This window comes from Coturnix japonica, chromosome 21, assembly GCF_001577835.2.
Source record: "Coturnix japonica isolate 7356 chromosome 21, Coturnix japonica 2.1, whole genome shotgun sequence".
NCBI lineage: Eukaryota > Metazoa > Chordata > Aves > Galliformes > Phasianidae > Coturnix > Coturnix japonica.
In genome coordinates, this window is record NC_029536.1 from 5,235,629 (window position 1) to 5,260,371 (window position 24,743).

Here is a 24,743-nt window from a genome sequence, read left to right on the forward strand (position 1 = left end):
TCCTTAATGGGCTTCAATTTTAATTTGCTTTTATTGGAAAACACAGATGGTGACCCCTCCTCCCCCCCCTACCCGAACACATACTGGGTAATAACATTTACGGGGGGAAAGATATTATCTCCAAATACAGCCAAAGCTCCAGCAAAAGCCCCACCACCATGCACTGACGTGCAGCTGTGCTGCACAGCCCTGTGCCTGGCTCGTAAAGGCAGGGCCACACAGAGAACAGGCACGCCGGGTGCAAGGGGAGCATGGAAGTAAGACCAGGACCCAACAAAAGAGCAAGATTAGACCCTGCTATGTCACAGCACGCCAGCACACCAACCTGGTGAGCCCCTTTTATGACCAAGCCTTGCAAAGCAATGCTGGCAGCTGCCCACTGCAGAGGGATGCACAGAGCAGAGCTTGGAGATGTGCTGGTGGGATCTGAGCCTCAGAGCTCAGGGTGGCTGCAAGGAGGTGACAACAGCACTGTGCAGGCAGCCAGGTCATAGATGAGCTGCTTCAGAGGAAACTGAGCAAGCCAGGAAAGGAGAAACTTTCTGTTCTGGCAGCAGCAACTTGAAGCAATGGTATCAGGAGCAATGCTCTGCAATGCTCCCAATGCACACAGCTCACCTTGCTGGCCCTGAGACAGCAGCATGGCAAGTAGGGATGCTCCAGCAAACACAGAGCACCAAACAGCACCTAAGATGTGCTGCAGCACCCTCACTCTGGGTGGATGCTCTCCGCTCTGTGTTTGGCTCCACACATTCACCTGCCAGCCAAGTCTTCCCTCTTTTCACTGTTTTTACTGACAGGCTGTAAATTTACTTCTGCTTGGCAGCCCCAAGTGGGAACAGCTTCAGAGGAGCCAGCTGTAGGCTCGTCTGTGCTGAGCCACAGAGGGGTGCACCGTGCCCTCCAGGCAGCCCTGGCAGAAGGGGTGGGGGGGCTCCAAATTGGGCTCCCAGCCCATGGGACTGACATAGGAATTCCCGAAATCCCTGGCAGGGAGTTGGTGTAGTGCTCCCAGGCTGACTGGTTTCTCACAGCTCTCAAGGACAGCATTTAAAGCAGCATCTCTCCTCATTGGTGTCCTCATGGATAGAGCGCAGCCACGCCAGAAATGTGAACCCCGCATCTCCGCAGGCCCCAGAGCCGCAGATAAAGCGATGTCGGAGACGGCAGCTGTTAGCAGTGGGTATTTATAGTGAGCTGCAAATGTTTCCTCCCTTGGGAAAACTCCATCGTCGATACCTCACCGCAGAGAGGGGCTTCCTCTTTCACTGCAAGCTGCCCTCGTCAGCACGATAAACCCAGAGGATGGCTTTGGTGCTGGTGCCCAATCAATGCACTCCATGCTCACCATGCAGAATCTCATTAACCTTCCTCCAGGTTGCAGATAGTAAGAGAAATGTCTCCTAAAGAATGGTGATGCATTGGGAAAGGAGGTGGGGGAGTCCCCAGCCATTGGGGTGCTGAAGGAATGTGGAGATGTGGCACTGAGGGATGTGGTCAGTGGGTACATTGGGGTGTGTTGGGCTGGAGGATCTTAGTTGACTTCCCCATCCTTTATGGTTCTATGGTTTTATTCTACAATTCCTCCACATCACAGGTAGGAGACAGCTGAGAGGATAGAGTGGAGAGGACAGCCTTCCCAATCAAAGGTTCCTATAATGGAACAGCCCCAAAGCAGGCATGGATCAGCTGTAGGATTGCTTGCAAAGCTGCCATACCCTGCAAGGGCTGCACTGAGAATTCAAGGGCTGCAGAGCAGCACATGAGCAGGGAAAGCATCCTGGAGATGTTTCTGCAAATCAGCCAGAAGAAGAAGCCAACAGCCTATGGAGCAGCATCATGCAGGGACCCTCCCTTGGGGATGGTGGAGAGCGCGTGCTGCTGCTGGGAGATATTCCTGGAGACACCGACACTTAAAGGGACTCATTTCCAACACAGAAATACCACAATCAATGTGGGCAATCACGGCGCAGACCTCATTTTGACAGCTGAAGATGAGCAGATCAATGAACCGGAGCTGAGCAGTTGCTTAGGTACAGACAGACAGAATCTGATCACACAGATGGGGGAACAGATTTGTGCACCCACCAATCAGAAACACACTTGGAGGTGCAAAATGGGGGAATTTCCTAAAGTTAAAAGGGATTATTATCAAAAATTGATTAGGGGAGGAAAAAAAAAAGAAGTCAACAAAAACAATGAGGAGTAATTAGAGCTGGCTTACAAAGGCTTTGCCAAATATCTCATAAATCTGCCATCATAAAAGAAGGCACCCTTGGTTAAAAACTGCCTTGGCTTCGAATAAAAGAAAACAAGGCAGTAAAAATAAACATATTGTATAAATTAAAAGTAGGGGGAAGTTGGCAGCAGTGAATTAGCAGTTATAAAACGCAGGCTGAAGGAAGTGAAGGTAGCCATGAAAACGGCAGCAAAGAGGAAAGAAAAGGAACTTTGAAACACATGGGGAGCAAACAAGATCAGAGTGAGCTGGAGGGGATGCTCAAGTGTAAAGGGGAAGGCACAGAGTCCTGATGCATGTCAGTGCTGGTGCATGAGAGACCCTGAGGCATCGGTGGAGCAGCCAGGAGGTAGAATAATACAGCAAGCATTGGGAAGCAGCAAGGAAGCAGTGTGCCTGCACCCCTTGAGTGCTCTTGATAGGACACATGGTGGGGACATTGTGGGATCCACATACAGATACAGCTGAGCAGTGCTCAGTGCTTGCTGTCTGAGTGTTGTAAAAGCAACACGCTCCCAAAGTTTAGCATGCAGAGCCACCGAGGCGTTACCTGACAGCCTCGACATGGGAAATCAGGTGAAAAGCCTTGTGCAGGGAATGCAGCATCCCCTGAATTCCCCACTCAGCATGAAGCAGACTTATAAATCAGTGCCTGCAGGAGGAAAGCACACGAGATGCAAGTGCATCCTCTCCTTGCTGTTGCAATCCAGATGATCCCTGAATCCCACAGGAGGGAGGGGATCTCCAACGCTTGGATGCACCAAAGCCCTATGGGCACAAAAAGGAAAGGACCTGACTGTGAGTCATTCCTTGGTGCTGCTCTGGGGACACCAGGAGGGTGGAGGGCTCACATGGATGGGTTTTCTCCCTGCTTTGTAGGACTTTTGAGCCCAGGTGACCACCAGCCTCCTGCCATCCCCAAGCCCAGCAGAGCTGTAAGGACAAGCTGCCAGCTGGGCACTGTAATAGGGTGCTGGAATCTACCCATCCTGCTGGAAACCCTCCCTAATAACTCCCTTGTGACCAACCACTGGGTGCTGCCTGCTTCGGGTTGAGGTGAAAAAAGGCCCTTTAAGTGAAAAACACTTTGATACCAGGAAGCAGCTCTCCCACCCACCAGAGCGGGACAGCATGTTCTTCCATCACCTCCTGCTGCATCCTGCCTACAGAGCAGAGGCCCTGGGGCTGCTGCCGCCCCCCAGCACGGCCCTCTATCTGCTCACACTGCCGGAGATTTATAGACGAATAAAAATCTGTTGGCTGACCCTTTGTTTACTCCTCTTGGAGAAAATAATTAACTCTTGGTGCAGTTCTGATTCACAGAACATGGATTTGAAGAACTTGATAAAAGTGTCCTTTAAAGCTGCCCAAGCTCAAGCAGTGGCCCCCATTTGTCCCTACACTGCAACAACCCCAGGCAGGACTCCATGCAGATTCCACCCAGCAAAAGCTGGGAGAACCACAAGGAACAAATCCCTCTAATGGGAAGATGGAGAAAGAACCCACAAAGGGATTATAGAGGAGCAGCAGTGCCTGTGCAGCACTTCTGGACACACAGAGGGGACATTTCAGCATGACATGGCATGGGATGGGATGGGATGGGATGGGATGGGATGGGATGGGATGGGATGGGATGGGATAGGAGGGGAATGGCATGGGATGGGATAGAGTAGGGTGGAATGGGATGAGATGGCATCGGATGGGTTGGGATGACATGGCATAGAATAGCATGGGATAGGAGGGGAATGGTGTGGGATGGGATGGCATGGCATGGGATAGCATAGCATGGGATAGGAGGGGAATGGCATGGGATGGGATAGAGTAGGGTGGAATGGGATGAGATGGCATGGCATGGAATGGGATGAGATAGCATAGCATGGGATAGGAAGGTAATGGCATAGGATGGGATAGAGTAGGGCGGGATGGGATGAGACAGCATGGCACGGCATGGGTTGGGATAGCATAGCATGGGATAGGAGGGGAATGGCATGGTACGGGATGGATTAGGGTGGGATGGGATGGGATAGAGTAGGGTGGGATGGGATGAGACAGCATGGCATGGCATGGGATGGGATAGCATAGCATGGGATAGGAGGGGAATGGCATGGGATGGGATAGAGTAGGGTGGGATGAGATGAGACGGCATGGGATGGCATGGCACGGGATAGGGACTCCAGCAGGTCACAGCCATGCTGTGCTACTTGGGGGTGGCAGCTGCAGGCATCCATCTGTTTTCAATCACAGAGTCACCGGCCAAGTGTAAAACAAGATCTGACCTTCAGTGATTTCTCCCTCTTGACATTTTTTTTCCCTTCAAATATCACAGATTGGCCCAGCAGGGTCACTCATGTGAGAAAGCCCTAAAATTGTTCCATGTTGAGATGTCCCTGCCTTGCCTAGTGAGCACTGCCCAGTGCTCCTGGCTCAGCAAAGGCCTCAGGAGCAGCAATATTTCGCATCACAGAACAGACGATAGAAGAGAGCAGCAAACAGCTCAGCCACCACCAAACATACAGCGCATGGGATGCAGCAGAGCATCTGGTGATGTTCCAGCAAGCAGAGCCCATCAGCACTCACTACATGGATGGTGCTGCACCCCAGCAGGGACTGACATCCAAACCAGGCTCTGGGAGCTGAGGAGGCCCCCAGGAGCCATAGGGCTGGTGACTGTCTGGACTGGGCCTGTTGTCATTGGCACAGCAGCGGGTGTCCCGGCGCGGCGGCAGGCAAACAAAGAGCGGTTCATGGCTCCATCGATCTGAAGGTCAGCCGGGTGAAGCGCGAACATCTGGTCTGATGCTGCCCAGCGTGGGTCGAAGGGCTTCCCCGGGTTTATTTAAAGATGAGCCTTTCAGAAGGAAGCATCCAATATTGCTTTTAAGTTTCTCAGGATGGAAAGCCCTCCCCGGCTCTGCTTTGTGCCAGGTTGGAGCCCTGCGCCTCCCAGCCCAGCCATCCAGTGTGCTCTAACAAAAGGAATGGGCTTTTGCTGCTGCAGGCTCTTTCAGAGCCAGAAAGGGGACTGCCTGCCCAGCCCTGCGGCCCAGCACGTGCCCATGGACGCTGCAGACAGGACAGCATCAGCCAGAGGGAAGAGCCGTGGGGGTCGAAACGGGTTTACAAGAAATCAGTCACCTTTGATCCACAGATTACCAGCAATAGCGTATTGACTACATCCCTGGGTGAGCTGCTGCACAGTTAATTAGACACGTTATTAAAAACATGCTCCTCTACTAGCCTGAATTAGTCCAGCTTCCAAGCCACAGAGTCCTGCCCTGCTAAATTAAGCAGACTTTCACTATTAACAACCTTTCCTCCAGGCCAGTACCAGCAGACAAGGCAGAAGACACTCCTTCATCTGCTGGGTAGAGCGAAGGGCAGGCAGGTTTTCCATACACTGAGCCAAGGTGTCTTTATTTTGACTCTCCTTTGGATGCAGACACCAGGAACAAACCCCATATCTATGGATAGGCTCCCTTTCCCCCCAAAAATCAACCACTGATTTGTCCTGCTTTCATAAGCAACATCTTAGGCATGGGTCAATGGTTGGACCAGATGATCTCAGGGTTCCTAGGATTTTATGGCCTCAGCAAAGGGCACTGCTATGTGTTTACTCCTTGGCAGTTGTTTCAGAGCTGGCCCCAATGCCCATGGCACCCAGCCGCTCTGCCGCTCAGCCCCGCTGCCAGCCAAAGAGCCCGCCTCGCTCCCAAAGCCTTTTTTATTAGAAACACACACAGTCACCAAATGATTCAAGTGGAATCCATTACACAGCATTTAGTACATATCATTTGTATTTCACAGCCGGCAATCCTTCCGATTTCACAGAGTAATGGCTATTAAAAAAACCCTGCTGCAGCTGATGGGAAGGGATCCATGCATCGAGGATGGAGTGAGCATTTCTTCATGCCCAGGTCTACCTGCTGTAACTAAGACACACATTGCTCAGCATTACGTCCGCAAGTTATCCTGGATGTCCTGCACAGCGGGAGCACTGTACCATGCTTCACCCAATTCAACGCACAGGTTAGCTCCTCAACCATCTCCTCCCAGATGCTTCATTCAATCCTCAAACACTGAGGACTCTGCAGCCATGAGGATCCATGGCCAAATGGAACTGCTGTCATTTGCCACTGTTTTGGGAATACTTCGTCCCATAAAGCAGGAACAGGTGATTCCAGCATGAGAATCTTGACCCGTTAAAGACCTGTTCGAAACATAAACTGTGACACAGTCTTTCCACTGTCACATCCAAGTCCTACATTGCCACCACAATGTCTTCTTCTGGCAAGCCAAGCTATAGTGCATGATTCTGAACTCTGTCTGCAGAAAGCTTGGTTGGAAATACCATCTGGGAAAGGCTCCCCCACGTCATTAAGACCTATCTCCACATTAACCATCCACGCAAGTAGGAACCCCATCCCACTGACAGCACAATCCCTTCTGCCTACTCCACAATGCCCATCTGTTTAGTATTACGGCTTAGTCAGTGGAAAAGGAAAAAAGAAAAAGCATTGCTTTCTCTTCATTGTGTTATGGAGCATAAATTCAGCAGATATACAAAGACAGCAAGTCATGGGTAAGGAGGAGTCTCCTGTCCTAACAGCATGCTCAGGGCTATAGAATCACAGAGTGGATTATGTTGGAAGGGACCTTAAAGATCATTGAGTTCTGCTGTGGGTTGATTGCCCACCACCAGATCAAGATGCCTTGGGCCCCATCCATGGCATTGGGCACATCCAAGGATGAGGCATGATTTCAGAAGATGCTAAAAGGACTCTTTTTCCTTAACCCACAGCAATACATCAAGTCAACTGAACTCAACCCAAACCACCAGAGATCCTCCCTGGTGAGAAACCAACAAATGTATGTGATGGACACAGAGACAACAACTCAGCTCCCACCACCAGATTTCTGCTTCCCACACTGCTTTGAAACACTGGTGCCTCTGGTAGCCATCAATATTTGTCATCATTACGCTACACCATGCCCTGCAATCGGTGAGGACAGGCTCGTTACATAATTTTAATGCACAAAGCACATTAAAGACCCTGAGGTCTACAATTTCATACCTCATAATGATGTGGAAAGAGGGCTGAATCATTGGACTGGAAGCAAGTAACTGGCCCGGCACTGGTGATCACAGTCCGCACTGGCCAAAAGGAGCACAGGCCAAACCTGAAACACCTTTCTCCAATGCTCTAATTGCAATAATTTCCCAGATCTTAGAAAAATTCCTAGCAGAGTCAACCAGGAAGCAAGAGAAACATTTACTTTTTTTGCTCTACATGCAATCAGAGCTTCATTTGCTGCAGTTCTTTCTAACACTTTGTAAAGGACGTCCATGGGCCAGCCAGTCTATGGCCTATGGCTACAACCCGAATGAATGCATCAAGACCACAGCTCAGCTCATTGCTACACAGACAAGGCTGTGAGAGGCCAACAGTGATCATTTGCTTTCATTTCTGGTCGTTTCAGATGTGATGCTTTCATAAACAAGCCCAAGGAACCGTGGCCACATGAAATTCCTTTAAGGCATCTCGACAACAGGTAGAAAAATCAGATTTGGGGACTAGTCATTAACTTCTAATTGGAAGAAAACCACAAGAAAGCTCCCCAGACCTGCTCCAGTGCTGGCATGAAAAAACGGGCAGTGGAGCAAACCTACCCAGTTATTTGCAGTCCCGTGTTTCCAGTGTCTCCTTTGCCAAAAGGAACTGAGATAAGCTCAGAAGCATTCAGGAAGGGAGAAGACTTCCTAAAGACTTCCACTTGGCAAAAGCAGAGTGAAAAAAGGATGAGCCATGAGCCCCAAAGAAGTATAAGGTAGGAGATAACCAACCTGGAAGTAAAAAAGCTCATAACAGAATCATGGAGTCATTACAGTTGGAAAAGACCACTGAGATCATTGTGTCCAACCATCAACCCATCCCCACCATGCCCACTCATAGAATCATTAAGGTTGGAAAAGACCTCCAAGATCATCCAGCCCAACCATCAGCCCACCAACCATGTCCCTTTGTGCAGAGATGGGAACTGGGAGAAAGCCCTAATAAAATTAGGCATAGCTCACAGGGATGGAACCAACAGGCTTCAAGAATAAGCAAGTAGGATCCCAAGAAAGACAGATCCAGAGGTCGGCAACCCTGCCCATAGCAGGGGGTTAGAACTGATGATCTTTAAGGTCCCCTCCAACCTAAGAGATTCCATGAAAGGATGAATGGGAGAAGAGCTAAGGAAAACTGGTGAGCACTTAAAAACAGGAGCATCTCAGTGCAAAAGAAGGACCAGGTTGGATATTAGGACAAATTTCTTCTCCAAAAGAGTGGCTGGGCACTGGAATGGGATGTGCTGGTTGGTGGTTGAGTCACTGGAGGTGTTCCAGAAACATTTAGAAGTGGTACTAAGGGACACGGGTTAGCGAGCAGTACTGGTGGTAGGTGGACGTTGGACTAGATGATCTCAGAGGTCCTTTCCAACCTCAGAGATTCTATTTTATGATGAAGTTTAGCAGTTACACTGTGATTACAATGCAGTGAAATCGTGAGCGTTCAAGGTCTCGCTCAGGCTGAAATCACTTCTGGGAAAATAATGAAAACGCTGCTGTAATTCAAATCATAAAGAATTAAAGAACGGGAGTATAATTAGCAGCAGTCAACATACTTCTACAGGAAACGCATCTTGTCAAACAAATCTGATTTCATTCTTCACTGAGATTACAAGTCTGATTGGTAAGGGTAACCATGTAGAGGCAAGAGGCTTTCAGAGCACTGAACCAGGAGGCGTGACGGTGGCACGGGGACGCAGAGCAGCACTCCTCCCATCACCAAAAACATGCTGAAGGGATTAAGAGCTGATTAGCTGGCAGGTTTCATACAGCTGTTCCAAAGCTCCGCCAACCTCAGAGGGTTTGGCAGGATCTGGCCCCAGATTCATTTTCACCTTACAGCTGGAGAGGGATGAATGAAACTCGTGTTGAAATATCTACTGCTGTCCCTGACTCGCAGAGCATCCTCAGGTAAAGGATGTGGGATTCCCCTCCCCTGATGTTTGCCATATGGAAAAAATGATGCTTCTACTCTAATGGAGTTGTTAATTTTCTACAGATAGTAATGTCAGAGAGAGAAGAGACTTGGAAGACAAGTAGGAAGATCTAAAATAGCCACCCTAGACAGGTGGACTGAATTGCCCTCTGCAGGATGCTGTCTGAAGGGGGTCTTCCCAGCATCTTACATTACAACTATCATTTTTATTCCAGTATTCCAACTGATCAAATCATTCTCTAAAGCAAGCTGGGGCAGGGGCATGACCCTATAAATAATATAAAGTGTGCTACAAAGACGCTGCTCACTGCCCAGCCTGTGTTTTAGGGTTTTCAAGAGCTTCGGGGAACAGGTTCAAACTACAGCAGAAGAAAATCAAAAGGTTGGAGATGTGCTGGAAGATGGGAAAGGGACATTCACAGGCTCTTGCCCACCCCGAGGGTAGGCAGCACTCCTCAGTACCCCCAGCAAATGGCAAAATCCATCCTGAAAAATCCCCTAGCAATGGGGAGGGAGCAGCTGCTGCTGTCAGTGCCTTCTGGGCTTGTCACCACTGCCTCTTACCCCCTGCAGCCCCAGCCAGCTCTACTGACATCCAACACCGCCTCTGCCAAGTCAGCCCAGTTGGGTTCCCCCACTAATGCAAGCAGAAAAGCCATTCTTTGGGGGCTCCTCTAACACGCTGCCTCCTCCCCCCGCCAAAAGACTTAGTCAAAGCAAATGCCAGACCCATTAAGAGCAAAAGACCTCACAGCCAACAGAGGAATTCTTGGGCTTGATGGACTGTTTATAGAGTCTTTTATAGGAAGGATGGGTAACCTAATCCCAACTACAACATTTTTTATGCTGCTCTATGAGGGTTCAGCTGTGATTAAACTGTTGGCACAGTCCCATGGCACATAAAACCATGGAGACCAGCAAGTCTCATCCCTGTCGGAGCCCTGCAAATGCAAGTGAGAAAACTATTCCAAGCATTAAAGGCCGCTGGGCCCCGCTGCCGTATCGGTGACACGGCTGCTCCCGCTGCAAGCATCACTGCTTGCACCTCTGACAGCTTCTGCTGCCTCAAGAGACCAAAATAAAAGCAGCGTGGCAGTCACTGTGCTGGTCTCAAGCTGCAGTCCAGAGCGGTACAAAGGATCATCTCCCCCAGGACTCATTCTGGGTACCAGAAGCTGGATACAGGAGATGCAATGGCTCTTGCAAAAAATATCCACTCAAGTGTCACGGGGCTCCATATCATTCTCTCCAAGCAGCAGCCCCATAGCAGCACACAGCCTCCATCATCCTAACACACCATCCAAACCCAATAGCAACAACACTTTGCTATTGGTTAGGGCGATGGGGGACTTGGGGAGCAGGGTTAGGAACAGCAGATGAGTAGGGACCATCTCAATGGGCTTGGTGGGTGAGATTTCAGAGAGCAGAACATGTAAGAACCAGCGGGCACCAAGCCAGCATCTTCGGGCACTTCCAACACAGCGATCGTTTCATTTTATTGTTATACAACTGTTACAGAACAAAGACTTCATTTTACTTTGGCTTTGTTGACTCATCCATCGGTTTGGTTGCCCTCATGCTACCCAGGGCCAGCACACACCTGTTCCAGGTGGGCTCCCAAAGCTCCTGTTGACTTATGGCCATGCATGGTGCTATGAGATATGAGTTAGTAGCTTGTGGTGATGGGAGGATGGTTGGAGATGATCTTGTATGTCCTTGCCAACCTTATGGTTCTATGATGGGCCTTTCACACTCCAAACTCTGGAGCATGCTGATTTCAAACCCCTTTTTGGCACGGTCATAATCCAGTGAAAGACTTTACAACCTCTGCCTTGAGCATCCTCAGAAAAGGGACATGTCCCTCAGTGCACAGCTGCTCCCTTAATGTGGCATGGGAGTTTGCCAGCAGTTTAATTTTGGTCCAGCAAGAGCCTGCAGTACATTCCTGTAGCCAACGGGAGGAGGCTCACGAGTGCTTTCTAATGCTGTCACCTGATGCCATTAACATCTGCGTGGTTTACCCCTCCAGCAATGCACTGAGCCTGGACTCCTGGACATACCCTGTGCAGGAAGATGGGAGCTCTAATGAAATCCAGGCAGTGTGTTCAGCCCGCTGGATGACAATGAGAAATGACAAGGGACAACCTGCCGGCTGCGGAGCTGGGTGCTGTCAGACACACTGGTTGAGGAAGCAGGGATGCCCTCTGATGGGGAAAGACAAGGAGGGGAAAGCTGAAGAGCCCTTAAACATCTGGGGCTGCCCACGCTCCACACACCCAAGCCCAAATGTAGCCAAGAAGCAAATCACCACCCAGACATTGAGAAGCCAAAGGAGGGGTCTGTGCTTCTGCAGAGCCCCAATGATCCCTGCCAGGAGACCCACAGAAGGGGCAGGCCCTTCTCAGCACCTCTGGCCACCATGAAACTCAAGGCCAAAGGACGGCACACCCAGGGCTGACCTCAGCAGGGCACCCCAGCAGCCAAGTAACTCCTGTTTTAAGTTCTCCCTGGATAGCCCACACACTAAGGACCTCCCAAACACATGGCAGAAGGCCAGGTCAGCTTTCCAAGGGCTCAGCACCCACAAAAGTGAGCCCAGGTCATATTTAGGCCATGCAAATTACAAGGCAAGACTTCTGCTTGGGGGTGACCTGCTTTGCTTCCTCTGGTACCAGACCCTACCTGGGAGGCAAAGGCTTTGCTGGTCCCTCTTTGGCATTGCTTATTTCTCCGCTGTGCCACTCCCAAACCTCCTGCAGCCCCAAACCCACTGTGCCACATCAGCCAGCCCCAAGCACAAGAGACCCAGACGACAAACGGGAGCAGCTGCCAGCAATGCTCAGTGTTTCCAAAGGATCCGTGCTTATCAAAAGCTGTCGCTCCGCAGCCAGAACAGGTGTCAGTCACAGCAAAATCTCATGGCAGCTATTCAATCTGAAGGCACAGGGTTTGACATGGAGGGAAAAAGAAAGAAGAGTGGGGAAAAAGAAGCATCGTTGGCAGTTTCTCTGCTCTCCATCTCTACCATAGGCCTGGTGGAAGGAAGGTGACACCTCCCACTAGCCTGACACCAACCCCTACTAACACTGCCAACATCCTAATTAGCACCTTCCCTGTGCTTAACCTGCTCCCAACTGCTCTGCATCTGTCCGAGGACATGGCACAGTAACTCAGAGCATCCCTGAAGGTACAGCAGCAGTCCTACATGCACCCCTTCCCCTCCAGAGCAGCTGGCACCGCCTGCTCTTGCAACCCATGCCAGTGCCCCTGCTGCTCTGCTATGTGTCTGCTGTCATGGGATTTCCACACGGCATCAAGCACACTTCTGTGTTTATCCTTTGCAAGCCTCCACAGCAGTGCTAACGTGCTGAGGATGGAAGAAGCCCAGAAGATCCCAGTTACAACGGGGCTACCCAGCAAACGAGGCTTTGTCCCAAGGACAGAAGTCCATGCCAGCCATCCCTGTTCCCCTTCCACAAGGCATAAATAACCAGCTTGCCATTTCCTCCTGGAGCTCAGCAAGTCGTGTGTCTGCCTGCACTCAGCACGCAGGTGCTATCTCGGTGTGCACACATGCATCTTGCAAGCTGGGGCGTGCACACAAAGGGCTGCAAACAGCGCACCCAGCCGCCTCCTACACCTTGTTTTATTCCATCCCTGCTGCCCCCAGTTCACGCATTTCTCCTGCTTGCTTTGTCCCCTGATAGCAGGGCAGGCTTAAAAAGTAAAACAAGGCAAAGATTTATGAAGTGAGGCTCACGGTAAAGGTTTCCGAGTTACAGTCTTGGAGCCTGGAAACAGGATTACAAGCAAAGCAAATCATAAAACGCGACTGTAACCTCGACACAGCAAGATGTGACCCCTCACGTGTTCCAAGCCTATCTCACACCCAAGCATGTGGTGTGCACAGCCTGCAGGCTCACACCGCTGCACAACCCTCTCCTGAGCTGCTCTTTCTTTATGCCTTTGCAACCATCTGAGAGCACGCTGTCCTCCTCCATCAGCCTGGGGATGGATGGGGTCCCATACAACCCAATACAGAAATCAAAGGCTGGACACAAACATGAGTAACTTTTTGATGGCTGCAGAGGGACACAATGAAGGATGCTGCCACCTCCTTCCTAAGAGCACCAGTCACTTTCCCATTCCTGAAGGGAGAACAGTGGAGCCAGGCAGAAATGAAGGAGTGGAGAAGGCTCTGGGGGGAGCTGAGTGGCCTGTCATTATCCAAAGGGGCTGTTAGAAAAGGAACAGACGCCTAAGCAGGGTCTGCTGTGACAGGACACAGGGAAGTGTCTTCCAACTAAAAGAGAGGAGAATCGTAGAAGCACGAGGTTGGAAGAGACCTCCAAGATGCAGAGATTTAGTGGATATAAGGAAGGATTTCACAGTGAGGGTGGTGAGGCAGGTTGCACAGCGAGGTGGTGCTGCCCCATCGGTGGACACCCAGAGCTGGAGGGGCTCTGAGAACTGATAGAGCTGTGGGTTGTCCCTGCTCATTGCTCCCACTCAAACCAGCCTATGACTGTATGATAAGAACCTTCAAGCCCATACAATGATGCACACAAAGCTTCCCATCCACAGACATTTCCTATGACCCCCAAGCATCAATGCAGCAAAGGACAGAGATGCCTCCTCCCTCCTGCATCCCTCTGCTTATATTATTCAGACCCTCAGAGTGCCTGGATAGTTCTCCCCCCTCACCCCCCATCTCACTGGGAAGACCCTCAGAGCTCATATAGGAGCAAAGCAAAGCCCTTTGCTGCCCACCCCACAGCCACCTCCCCCTCCTCTCCCACCCCACAGGCTCGGCAGCCAGCCACAAGCAGCCCAGGAATGGGGCTGCCGAGCCCATTGTTCCCTTTGTCTGGCCCTCGGAGCACGAGCCTGAGCTGCTCATGCCATCCCCTCCACCTCGAGGCCGTTCGCACGCCCAGCTGCCCTCGCTACCCCCAGCCCATGGGGTTGGGGCCCACAGGGATTGGGAAGGCGCTGACCCTGGGAACACGGCCATGGGATGGCAGAGGCTGGGTCAGCTGGGAGACCCTCTTAGAGAGCCCACAAAGCTCCATCAGGCTCACCAACAAGGAGGGGCAGATCCATGCAGGGACCCTCTGAGAGCCCTGAAAGGTTCCCCAACAAGGAGAGCAGAGACCTAAGCAGCAGAACCAGCCCTGTATAAGACTCAGATCCAGCACACAGAGGTCAGGAGGGTCCATGGCCACAGCAGTGAGTAAAACAGAGCAACACACATACATACATGCATACCCAGAGAGGTGGTGATGCCCATCCCTGCAGGCTCAGACTGAACAGAGCCTTCAATGAGCACCTGATGGAGCTGCAGCATCCCTGTTCACTGCAGGGGAGTCGGCCCAGATGGCTTTTAGGGTCCCATACAGCTTAAGCCACTCTATGATTCCAGGCTTTGCCTTCAGCAGAGTGCTTTGCCCTCATCAGTGCCCCTTCCGAACACAACACACCACCCCCATCACCACCTTTTACACACCCCATCCCAGGTCCACCCACCTCCACTGTACAGCCACCCCCTGTCCTTTCCCAGCCATTCCCTCTTCTGAGCCCATGCTTTCAAAGAACCATCCACAATGACTTTAAGATCTCTTTCGTAATATGCTAATAAGTAATTTAAAGACCCGCCACTGTGCATGCATGGGTTTAGGGTAATTTTTTTTTTCTCCATGTGAATCCCCTTTTCATTCATCACTGACTACGTCTAATCTGCCACTTTATAGCCCGGTTATCCAGTGTCATGAGATCCTTTGAGTTGTTTTTATGACAGAACCCTTTGGGTTGGAAGGGACCTTAAAGAACACCCAGTCCCAACCCCTCTGAATAATTCCCTATAATCTGCAAACTTTCTTGCCACGCAGTTCCCACCCCTCTCTCGCACGCTTAGAAATACATTGCAAAGCACAAGCCTCACGCTGACCCCCATCCATTGGGAAAAATGACTCTTTGTTTCCCCTTCTTTAAGCAGATTTTAATCCATAAGAGCGCCCTTGCTCTGAAATTACTAGTCTGGAGCTACCGAGATCACCCAGGGAGCTCTGCTTAAAGGATGCATGTCCTGTCTGCTCCAGCCCCAACATCTATTTTCCCCATTCACTCTATAAAACGTGACACCCTCTGCAGACACTCCAGCCCTGGGGCAGCCCCATCCCCAAACACTCTTGTTTTGAAGGGGGAAATATAAGCTGTCCTCAACTGCTCCTTTCTGACTATTTTTAACTTCCACCCCCCTCCCCCCTTGATTTCCCAAATCTGTTTGGGGTTTGTTTGTTTGCTTTTTCCCACAGGTTATTCTTAAAACTCCTCTTACTCTGCCATATAAGGGCTCACATCCAACACCCCACAGTCTCCTATTCTCTTTTAGACATCACTTCCACCTCCTGAAGAACATCCCTTCCCCTCCACTGACAGCCTCCAGTTCGCTGTCATTGTGTGGATGCAATACCCACCCCTGAATAAGGTAAGGCTTGAAATGAAGGTAATTTATCAGACCTAATTAATGAACTTCTAGAGCTCACCAGCCCTTCCTCTCTTTCCCACCTTGAGACAGCACTGAGCTGCAGCACAGCTGCTCCCATGGAGCCGGTCCGGGACTACAACAAGAGATCCTCCTCTCGTGGGCTCTCTGAAGAGCTGCAATTATTCACAGTCACTAAAACTGTAATTTCTGAATAACGCCCCTTTGTGACATTGATTCAGTTGCGATGGAGGCGAGCACCATCTGCAATTAGAGCCGCGTTTTCTGCCCTCCAAGCCTGTTTAATCTCCCTTAACGTTTGGCAATCAGTGCCACCACTCGGGTCAGAGGGGTAACAGAGCACTGAGATTCAGAGGGGCTGACATGGTGTGATGCTCATGTCCTCCCTCACCTCCACCCTGGCACAAATCACCTCCCATCCTGCACAGACACACAACAATGTTAAATCCTAGTATTGATGCATCTCTGCAAAGCCACATCCCTGCTGCGAGTGCCAGGTCCTGCACACGTCAGCCTGTTATCACAGGAGGCCCCATCTTTCCCCCCCTTATCTCACTGCTGAACTTTTGCCTTCGAGGATCTCCCTGTTGCACGCAGCAGGGAATGGGCAGCCGTGTTTCCAGAGAGCCAGAAGAAGATGAGAGCTCATTTGCTCCAAGATTGGAACTTCATGCTTTGCTCTCCCAGCCAGGCTCACACACAAGCACCCACCTCTCAGCCCAGCATTGTGTTTCTGGGCCGTGGGTGCATGTTGGGGCAGTAACACTGGACTTAAACTCATTTATCACCACTGCAGTTGTGCTCACACAAAAGCAGAAAGCTGAGGACCCGGTTATTTACCCAGCTTCTCCAGCAGGTTTTGCAGTTCCACCGGTGTCCACCCTTCTTTACAGCCACTGAAGGTATGTGTACACAAACTACGAGTGCAGGCAGATCCTTCAGCACAGCAGACCCCTGCTCTCAGCCCCTCAGTAACATCCCCAAGGCACTGCTGTTGTACCTGCATCCCCTTAAGTCCTTAAGTGCATCCACTCCAAGCCATGTCCCCATAGCTGGCTTCTCATAGCCCTGTCCCCATGGTATCTCTTTCAAGCACCCCCTCCCTGGGCTTGGATGAACCTATCTGGAATTACAGCAAGGATTGGGAGCAAATGGGAGAAGCAGAGAGTCCCTGCAACCTCAACTAATAGATGGAACCTCAACTAATAGATGGATATCTGAATTGGGCACCAGTATATCAGTCTGCTCCCAACTGCCCCAGCAATGCAGCATTCACCTCGTCAAAAATTAACCCAGGGAATGGAGCTGTGGGGGAAGGCAGAGCACACAGAGAGGTATCACAGACCCAAAATCAAGGTCTCTGCTCCACACCTCATTGCAGTTTTACAGTGTTTGTTTCCAGCTTGGTCTCAGCACCGGATAAACCAAATGCTGAGCTAATTGACGCTGCTCCTCTGCCTGTGGGGCTGGAGGAGGTGGTGGAAGAGCTCTGCAATGGGTCACTCCAGGGCCACAAGGGCATAAGAGAGGGGAGACTGCGCTTGAACATTACAATCTGCTGTAGCACACATACAGAACACAGCACACCCCATCCCAAGCGCGGGTATATAGCTCAATAAGACATCATGTGTCTTATATACACTACAACCATGCACAAACAAGCAGCTCCTGCCTCCAGCTTGCAGCAGCAACAGGACCCCTGCCCACCCCACACCACACGCTTTGGAGCCCACAGCCCCCCATGCCCTAATATATAGATAGGAGGGCCATCTCATTTCTCCTATCCCACATTTTTTGGCACAGATCTGGCTTTCCTCCAGCCCTTTGGGAAACCTGCCAGCTCTGCAAGGTTTACTAAAAGTTAACTCCAAAGAGGGGGTGAAAAGCGCCTTCATTTGATTCCCCTGCCGGGTGATATTCAAACTCACAGCTCCCATCCTCATCATCCCCCCTTTACCCCCACCCTTGAAATACCTTGGAAGCATCCCTGCTCCAGACACGCCGTGCCACGCAAGCACATGCGAGCAGCAGCACAAAGAGGGCCGGCAGCGATAGCAGCACTGTTCCTAATGGTGTGGTGTGGGATCCAGACCCTTCCAGCTCTCCTTTGTTCTTCAATTTCTTTCTTATATAAAAAAAGAAACACACACACACACACAAAAACTTCCCCTTCCATAAGCCTGAACTTTCCCAGCCGCACACAGATACCTTGCGACGGCCCAAACAACTACACACAACTCTTCCCCTCTGTTTTATGTACGTTGTCATCCACCTCCCTGTTTTCCATATTGATTTATATTACGTTTTTTCCACATTTCCTTTCAGCAGAGACATTTTTACCCCCAAGAGCAGCTCCTCCCCAGCCCAGGACACGCATTGTGCCGGCCATGGAGTAATCAACTTCCAATTTCCATGCACACTCCTGTTTATATTTCCTTCCCTATCGGCTTTGTTTCTAATTAAGGTTTGCTCAACGCTACGACAATATACAGTGCACAGAGAAATATAAAGCACGTAGATAAATAAACACAGAGCACACACGCGCACTGACTAAGGCTGCGCTTTCAACCACGGATCCCAAAGCACTTTGTCATGTTCATTAACAAAACCTCGCAGCTCCCTTGGGAGGGACGCCTGTATTATTTTACGCCTTGTAATTAGGCAAACTGAGGCACAGGAGGAGACTGAATGGTGAAATTAAGCAGCATTACGGCAAAGCTCTGGAGTAGAGCTGGAAACAGGGCTCAAAAGGAACGTTCCCTGGGTAAATCACCAGATTGGAGCTGGATGAGCTCTACTCTCCCCCATGTTGGCCATGGACATGGTGGGGAACGCGATGGTGACATTGCCACTATGGGAGGTGGATGCAGCCGCCGTGTCCTCAGTCATCACCCGTTGCTGGAGTCGCTGCCCACACCAATGGGGTCCATCAGGAGAAGCAGATGGACGCCGTGCCTGAAATGGCAGCTCCCAAAGGGAAGGATGGAGCAGAGCGGCACCCAGGGAGCTCAGCCCACGCTCTCCTGCAGCGTCGGCTCTGCAGAAGGAGAGGAAGGCCAGGACACGGCTCACACAGCCCCAAAGACACGCAGAACATGGCAGAAGGATGCTCTCAGATGGGGACGGCCAGCAGACCTTCAGCTCTCACCCCACAGCATCCCATCTCACATCCACCACCTCGGTGACCTCCCCCATCCACACACATCCCTTCCCCATCCCTCGGAACAAGCATTTCCACACCCAGCCCTGCAGCCACGGCGATGGGAAGGTCAATCCGTTCCTCTTGTTTCCAAGCAAAGGAACAGCCCCATAGTATCCAACACCTCCTGGTGGGGTCCCACAGGAGGCTTCCAACCCCCAACCCAGGATGGGTGCCCCCACACCCAGCTCTGAGCATGAACATCACTGTGAACGTGGCTGCTATGGGCAGCTTAGGCCATACATCCCACTTGGACATGTGCTCCTACAAACGCGCTCATCACCCCCCCCCCCCCACCAACCCCTAATTAAAACCATACCATGCTCATTTGAATAGCATAGCTGGCTAGCGCTCTCCTCTGCAACGTAAATAGTCCTATTTATGCCAAGCTCCCATATTGTAAATATCACGATGTATAGCCGGCCAACCCATGAGTCATCTCCCAAAACTCCAACTTAATAAATGGTGCCTCATCCAACTGCTCCAGACAAACACCGTCCGGACGTCTCCCACCACCTCCACACCCAGCAGTAAAGCACAACCCCACGGAGCCCCCCGACCCCCACGGCACCGCAGGCGTGGCTGAGATGCGATGCATTGGGACCCCAAAATGGGAACCCGGTGTGAGGCTCCCAGCCACGCAGCCAGCCCTTAATGGCAATCCAGCCCTCGGCCGTACACCCATCCTTCGGCCACGCACCCACCTGCCGCTGTCTCTGCTTTGTCTCAACCCAAAGGGGGACCCTACGGGGGGGGAGCGGTTGGAGGATGCATTTGGCCTTGCTTAAGGTGGGGGACCCCAAAGCATCCACGGGTGAGGAGCTCGGCGGTTCCCAGCGGGAGGCGCGGAGGGAGATGCCCACCTCGGTACGGGGATGGCGGAGGGAAGAAGGGAAGGGCCGGGGTTTGGGGGGAGGAACGGCTCCACCTGGGGCAGCACTTCCCCAGAACTTCGCCTTCCCTCCTTCTCTCCCCCTTCCCCCCCTTCCCCACGACACCCCACACCCCCAGGAAGGGGTGCGGCGTGGAAGAAGGGGGAGGGCCGAGGGCCACCCCTCGATTAATTAAATAAATAATAATAAACGAGAGAAAGAAAAAAAAAAAGAAAAAAAAATAAAACAACCAAAAAATTGCAAAATGAGAACGATCATCATCATAAAAGAAGGGGTTCTGCCTCGGAAAGGCCCCTTTCCTTACCTTCCACGGCGGCGAGCAGAGGCAAAAGGGCGAGGGGCAAACAGCAGAACCACAACGGCCCCATGGTGCGCTCCGGGCCGGGCATCACAAGCGGCGGCGGAGCTCCATGGAGGCGGCGGAGCGCAGAGCCGAGCCCCCTCGCTGGGGCTGGGGCCGCCGCCGGCGCGGGCACGGCCGCGGGCACGGAGCGCACCGCCGGCCCCGCCGCCCCGACCGGGCCGAGCCACCGCCGCCGCCGAGCGGGGGAGCGCCCCGCGCCGCCCTCCCCGCCCCGGGGGCGCCGCGCTGCCGGAGGGGGCGGCGGGCGGAGGGCGGAGGAGCGGGGAGCGGCGGCGGCTCGGGGGGCGGTGGGGAGCGGCGGAGGTGCGGGGCAGGAGGAGGGGGGAGACAAGGGAGGAGGCTCCCCCTGCGCAGAACGATGGTTTCTCCCGGAGCTGTCGATCATCCAGAGAAAGCCGTGATTTCAGCCCAAATCTTCCTCTCGGGGTTGAGTGAGCGCTGCGAAAGCCGGAGGGGGGGTGGAGGAAAAAGGGGGGGAGCTCCCGGAGGGCCGCAGGGATGCCCCCGCCTCCGCCCTTCCCACCGCCACGCCGCTCTGTCGGGGGGCGGCACGGAGCCGTCGGCCTCCGCCCCGCTGCCCGTGCTCGGCATCCCCCGCCCGATCCTCGCCCCAAAGCGTCCACGAGCCCAGAAAACGCGGCTGGTGTGGATCGTCTCGTTGGGGGCACAAAGAGGGTCCGGCAGATGCCCGTAGAGGGACTATGAGAGTTGGTGGTAGGAGGCTCAGCTTGGTTCTAAGCCACGGACCCTCTGGGGTTACCGACCCAGGTGAGCTGGGAGCAGGAATTCCTTCATTTCATCTCTAAGGAATTATATACAATCCCCCTTCAGACCAGATGGGGTCAGGTAGGACCCAGCTCCTCCTCCCCATTACAACACCCAGCACCCATAGTTCCCTATGAGCCTGGGGTCCCAGTATACCCACCGAGAGGCATGGAAGGAATGGGCTTGTCTCACCGTTCCTTATCACCCTGCTGCACCAGCAGCTTGGACATCTGGAATGCCCTGACCCCATGAAGGGAACTCATTTTGTGTCAGGTCAAGGCTCCCTGACGACGCTGGCCAAAATCCAGACGACTTCCCTAACTCAGTGTAGGCAACTGTAGGCTCTGATCCCCTCTGGGAGCTCCTATAGCTCCAGAGCATCCCCAGGGCTGTTACTGCTGGACCTCACAGATTTACTGTCTGACTGCAGCAGTGATTCTGAAGCTCATAAGTTCTCCTTTGGAGATGAGTTTGTCTCTGAAGATGCTATTCAGAGGTGAAGTGTAAGCGCTGCTCCCACCCCATGTCTTCACTCTGCCCCTTGGAAGGGCTTTGGGTGGATCAGTGTCCCACCAGCCCCTGTCCTGCATCCCACAGGGGTTCAGCAGCCCAGACTGGACAAGCAGCTTCCATAAAGCACAGTCACGGACCACAGGAGCTGATGCTTTCCTTGCTGCCATTGGGTGTCACTTGGAACTGACCACCCCCCCACCTTAGGAACAGGGTCTGTTGGTTCTGCCCTGCTTGCTACTCCCATTGGGATGCTGAAATCCTGCTGCAGGGAGAAAATCATGCCTGGGAAAAGCAACAGCACCGGGGTTAAAAGAAATGGGGCAGCCACTTCAATCGCACGTGTTTGCTTCCTATCAAAAGATGGTTCCCAGGCAGACAAGAGCCACAAGAGATGGCATCTAGAGGACATTAAAGCGGGTTTGATGGTGACTCATTGCATGCAGCATTTACAGTTCCCCGGTGCAGGAAGAACAGGTTGTATTTGCACATGAAGCCTTTGGCTCATCGCACCTGGAGGAGGTGGCTCTGTGGGGTTAAAGAGGTGCAGTGGGGCGGGAGGGAGACGCCGAGGGAAGGGATGAAGCCACCTCCTCCCAAATGGAGGCAGGATGAGCTACACCAGCACCACCCACACACTGTGATCTAGGCTGGATCTCCAGGATCCAGAGCTCCATCATCCAAACTACTCACAGAATCATTAAGGTTGGGAAAGACCTCAGGATGGTGCAGCCTTCAACCCACCCCTACCATGTCCCTAAGAGGGAATGGGTGGCACCTAGAGCCATAAATCTGCCTGAGAGCCAGCACTGAGACACCCCGTGGGGAACCGGCACCTCGCTGACGTCCCTGTGTGCAGAAGGAAAGCTCTCAGCTCCCAGCTGAATCCCTCGGGCTCCGTGCAGCTTCCAGGGGCAGGTTGGGAGGAGGGAAATGCCAACATATTTGTACAGAAATTGGAGTCTCCCTGCAGCAGCAAATCCCATAAAAGCAAAACCCAAGTGAAAAGCAGCTTCAGCTGTTCTGGCTCTGGCTGTGACGGGCTTGGCCTCAGGCCAGTGAGTTAATTCTGCCTATTAACTAATAGTATAGTATTGTCGGCAAAGGCTCATTGCTAAACTTATGTTTTTAAGATATCACTTATCATTCAAACACTTAACTCTTGATCCTCGAACATGTACAGGCACCATGTAGCCCTGCAGCCATGCTGCAGATAACCAAAGGCACCGCTGGCTGGGGGGGGGGGGGCAGGCTGTGTTTAATCCTTTTTCCCCTATCTGAATGATAAATGGTCTGAAGCAGCGCTGCCCAAAGGCAAGCAGCCACTGCTTTGCACCTGCTCTGTGTTCCCAATCAGGGATGCAGGAGCTGTTCCCAATAGCATTCAGTGACACAGAGTCAATCTATGTGATCACAGCCTGATCCATAGAATGGACCCCCTCCGTCTTAGAACCACAGAATCATTAAGATTGGAAAAGACCACTATGATCATCCAGTCCAACCTCAACCCATGCCCACTGTCCTCCCTTGCCTCCCCCCTCCATCACCCCCAAATGCTGTGCAGCCTAGCACAGAATCCAGCCCAGTCCTTTGGGATGAAGGCTTGGAGCAGCAGGGATGCCCCAGGCTACCAGGGCTGCCCTGGCCCCATCCCCTGACATATATGGTAAGGGCACATTAAGCAGGGTACTTCCTTTCAGCTCTGCTCCCAGATTAGATTTAGGGGATCTGGGCTCCAGCCCCATCCAAGCAGAGCATTGGGTCCCCACCCCACTGGGGGCTTGTGGCAGAGATGAAGCAAGATTAGGCAGTGAGTGTGCTCTGTGCAGATAGCTGGGTGCCTTGTGCTGAAATGTGACACTGGAAGCTGTTCTTGCTCAACCCGTTTGGCTTGTTGTGGGGTCCTAACGGAGGAAGCAGCTCCCTTCAGCACTCCTCCAGCATTTCTGAGCTCTGCTGCTAAATACCTGCACACAGTCAGCTTTGATGCTACATGGAACCAGAAGTGGAGCTGAGGTGGAGAAGCAGAAAGAAGGAAGGCAAGAGGATGGGATAGGTGACCTGAGCATCATCCTGCACCGGGACCCCAGGAATACACAGAGCTGTGGGATTTCATCTCTGCAGAGGGAAAAGTGTGGCTGCAGACAGCAGTGAGTGAAAGGTACCTCGATTTCTGTTGCTGTTGCCTTCGATTTCAGAGCCTTCGGCTAATTTAGGAAGCAGAAGTCAACTGGTAGATTGTGATAAAGATTTGAAGAGGGTTGCACGCCTAAAATGAATGGAACTTCTGAATGGTATCCATGGGAACAAATTAAAGAGAAGAGGCACTTTTGAAGCATTTAAAACAGATTTAGAAAGCTGGAATCGGGCAGGAAACTTTGGGTATTTTGCTCAACAGCTAATTTGACACCACATTATGATGACAGTCAGAGCCAAATCAACCTTATACCAAACCAACGTGTGGGATTTACCTGATCGTGGCTGCCTGCTCACTGTTAACAAAGGAGCATTTGGAAAGATAAAGGTTGTAAAGTCGTCTCCTTTAGGGCTGCAAATATGTCAAACTTTCCACCCCCAAAAAAGAAGTTTATATAGAGGAGAACCTTATAAAGGCATCTTTTTAGAGGTGTGTAAAAGAGAAGGATGTAACCCTTGCTGTCTTGTGGCTGGGCATCCACAGCCCAGAAATCTTCTCTTCAAGTTACTCAAAGGAAGGCAGAAGAGCTGAGGAGTCAAACTCGGCTCTCTGGTTCATACTATGAGATTACAGAATGGCATCCTCGAAATTGAAAAGGCTGAAATGGCATTTAATGGGAAACTGGGAAGAAAATGAGCTGGTTTGGTTTATTTTTTTTTTGTTTTTTGTTTTTTGCCGTTGCTGGTGTTAAAAGCAGGAGTTTTGCAAATGCTTATGAATGCTATGAGAAAATGTAATAGTGTGTGTTATGTTCATGAGCAAAACCCTGAGATAGCGGCAGGTTGACGAGAAAGCAAACATGGCATCAAAGACAACAGCACGTTGTGAAAGAGCTCTTTTCTGCTAAGAGGTGATTACTGTGAGAGGGCAGGAGCTGAAGGAGGAACCACATCTTCTTGAAGGACAGCAGATGAAAAGGAAACGGTGTGTCTGGGTTGTTCTGAAGAGGAGAGCAAGAAGGGAGATGCGAGGGCATGGAGCAAGGTGTGCGGCGTGCAGACAAAAGCCCTCCAAGGTCTGCAGACAAA

At 51.8% G+C, this 24,743-nt stretch overlaps 1 protein-coding gene across 4 annotated transcripts in view; it reads right to left on the bottom strand.

Annotated features, from left to right (window-relative positions):
• EPHB2 (EPH receptor B2) overlaps positions 1-20,375 on the bottom strand; it is a 92,836-nt gene extending 72,461 nt beyond the window's left edge. For all 4 annotated transcript variants that reach the window (XM_015882710.2, XM_015882708.2, XM_015882709.2 and 1 more), the window contains exon 1: positions 20,184-20,375. In XM_015882710.2, coding sequence (XP_015738196.1) covers positions 20,184-20,268 — 85 coding nt within the window. In that variant the 5' untranslated portion in view covers positions 20,269-20,375. The remainder of the gene's footprint in view (positions 1-20,183) is intronic.
• Between the last annotated feature and the right edge of the window lie 4,368 nt (positions 20,376-24,743).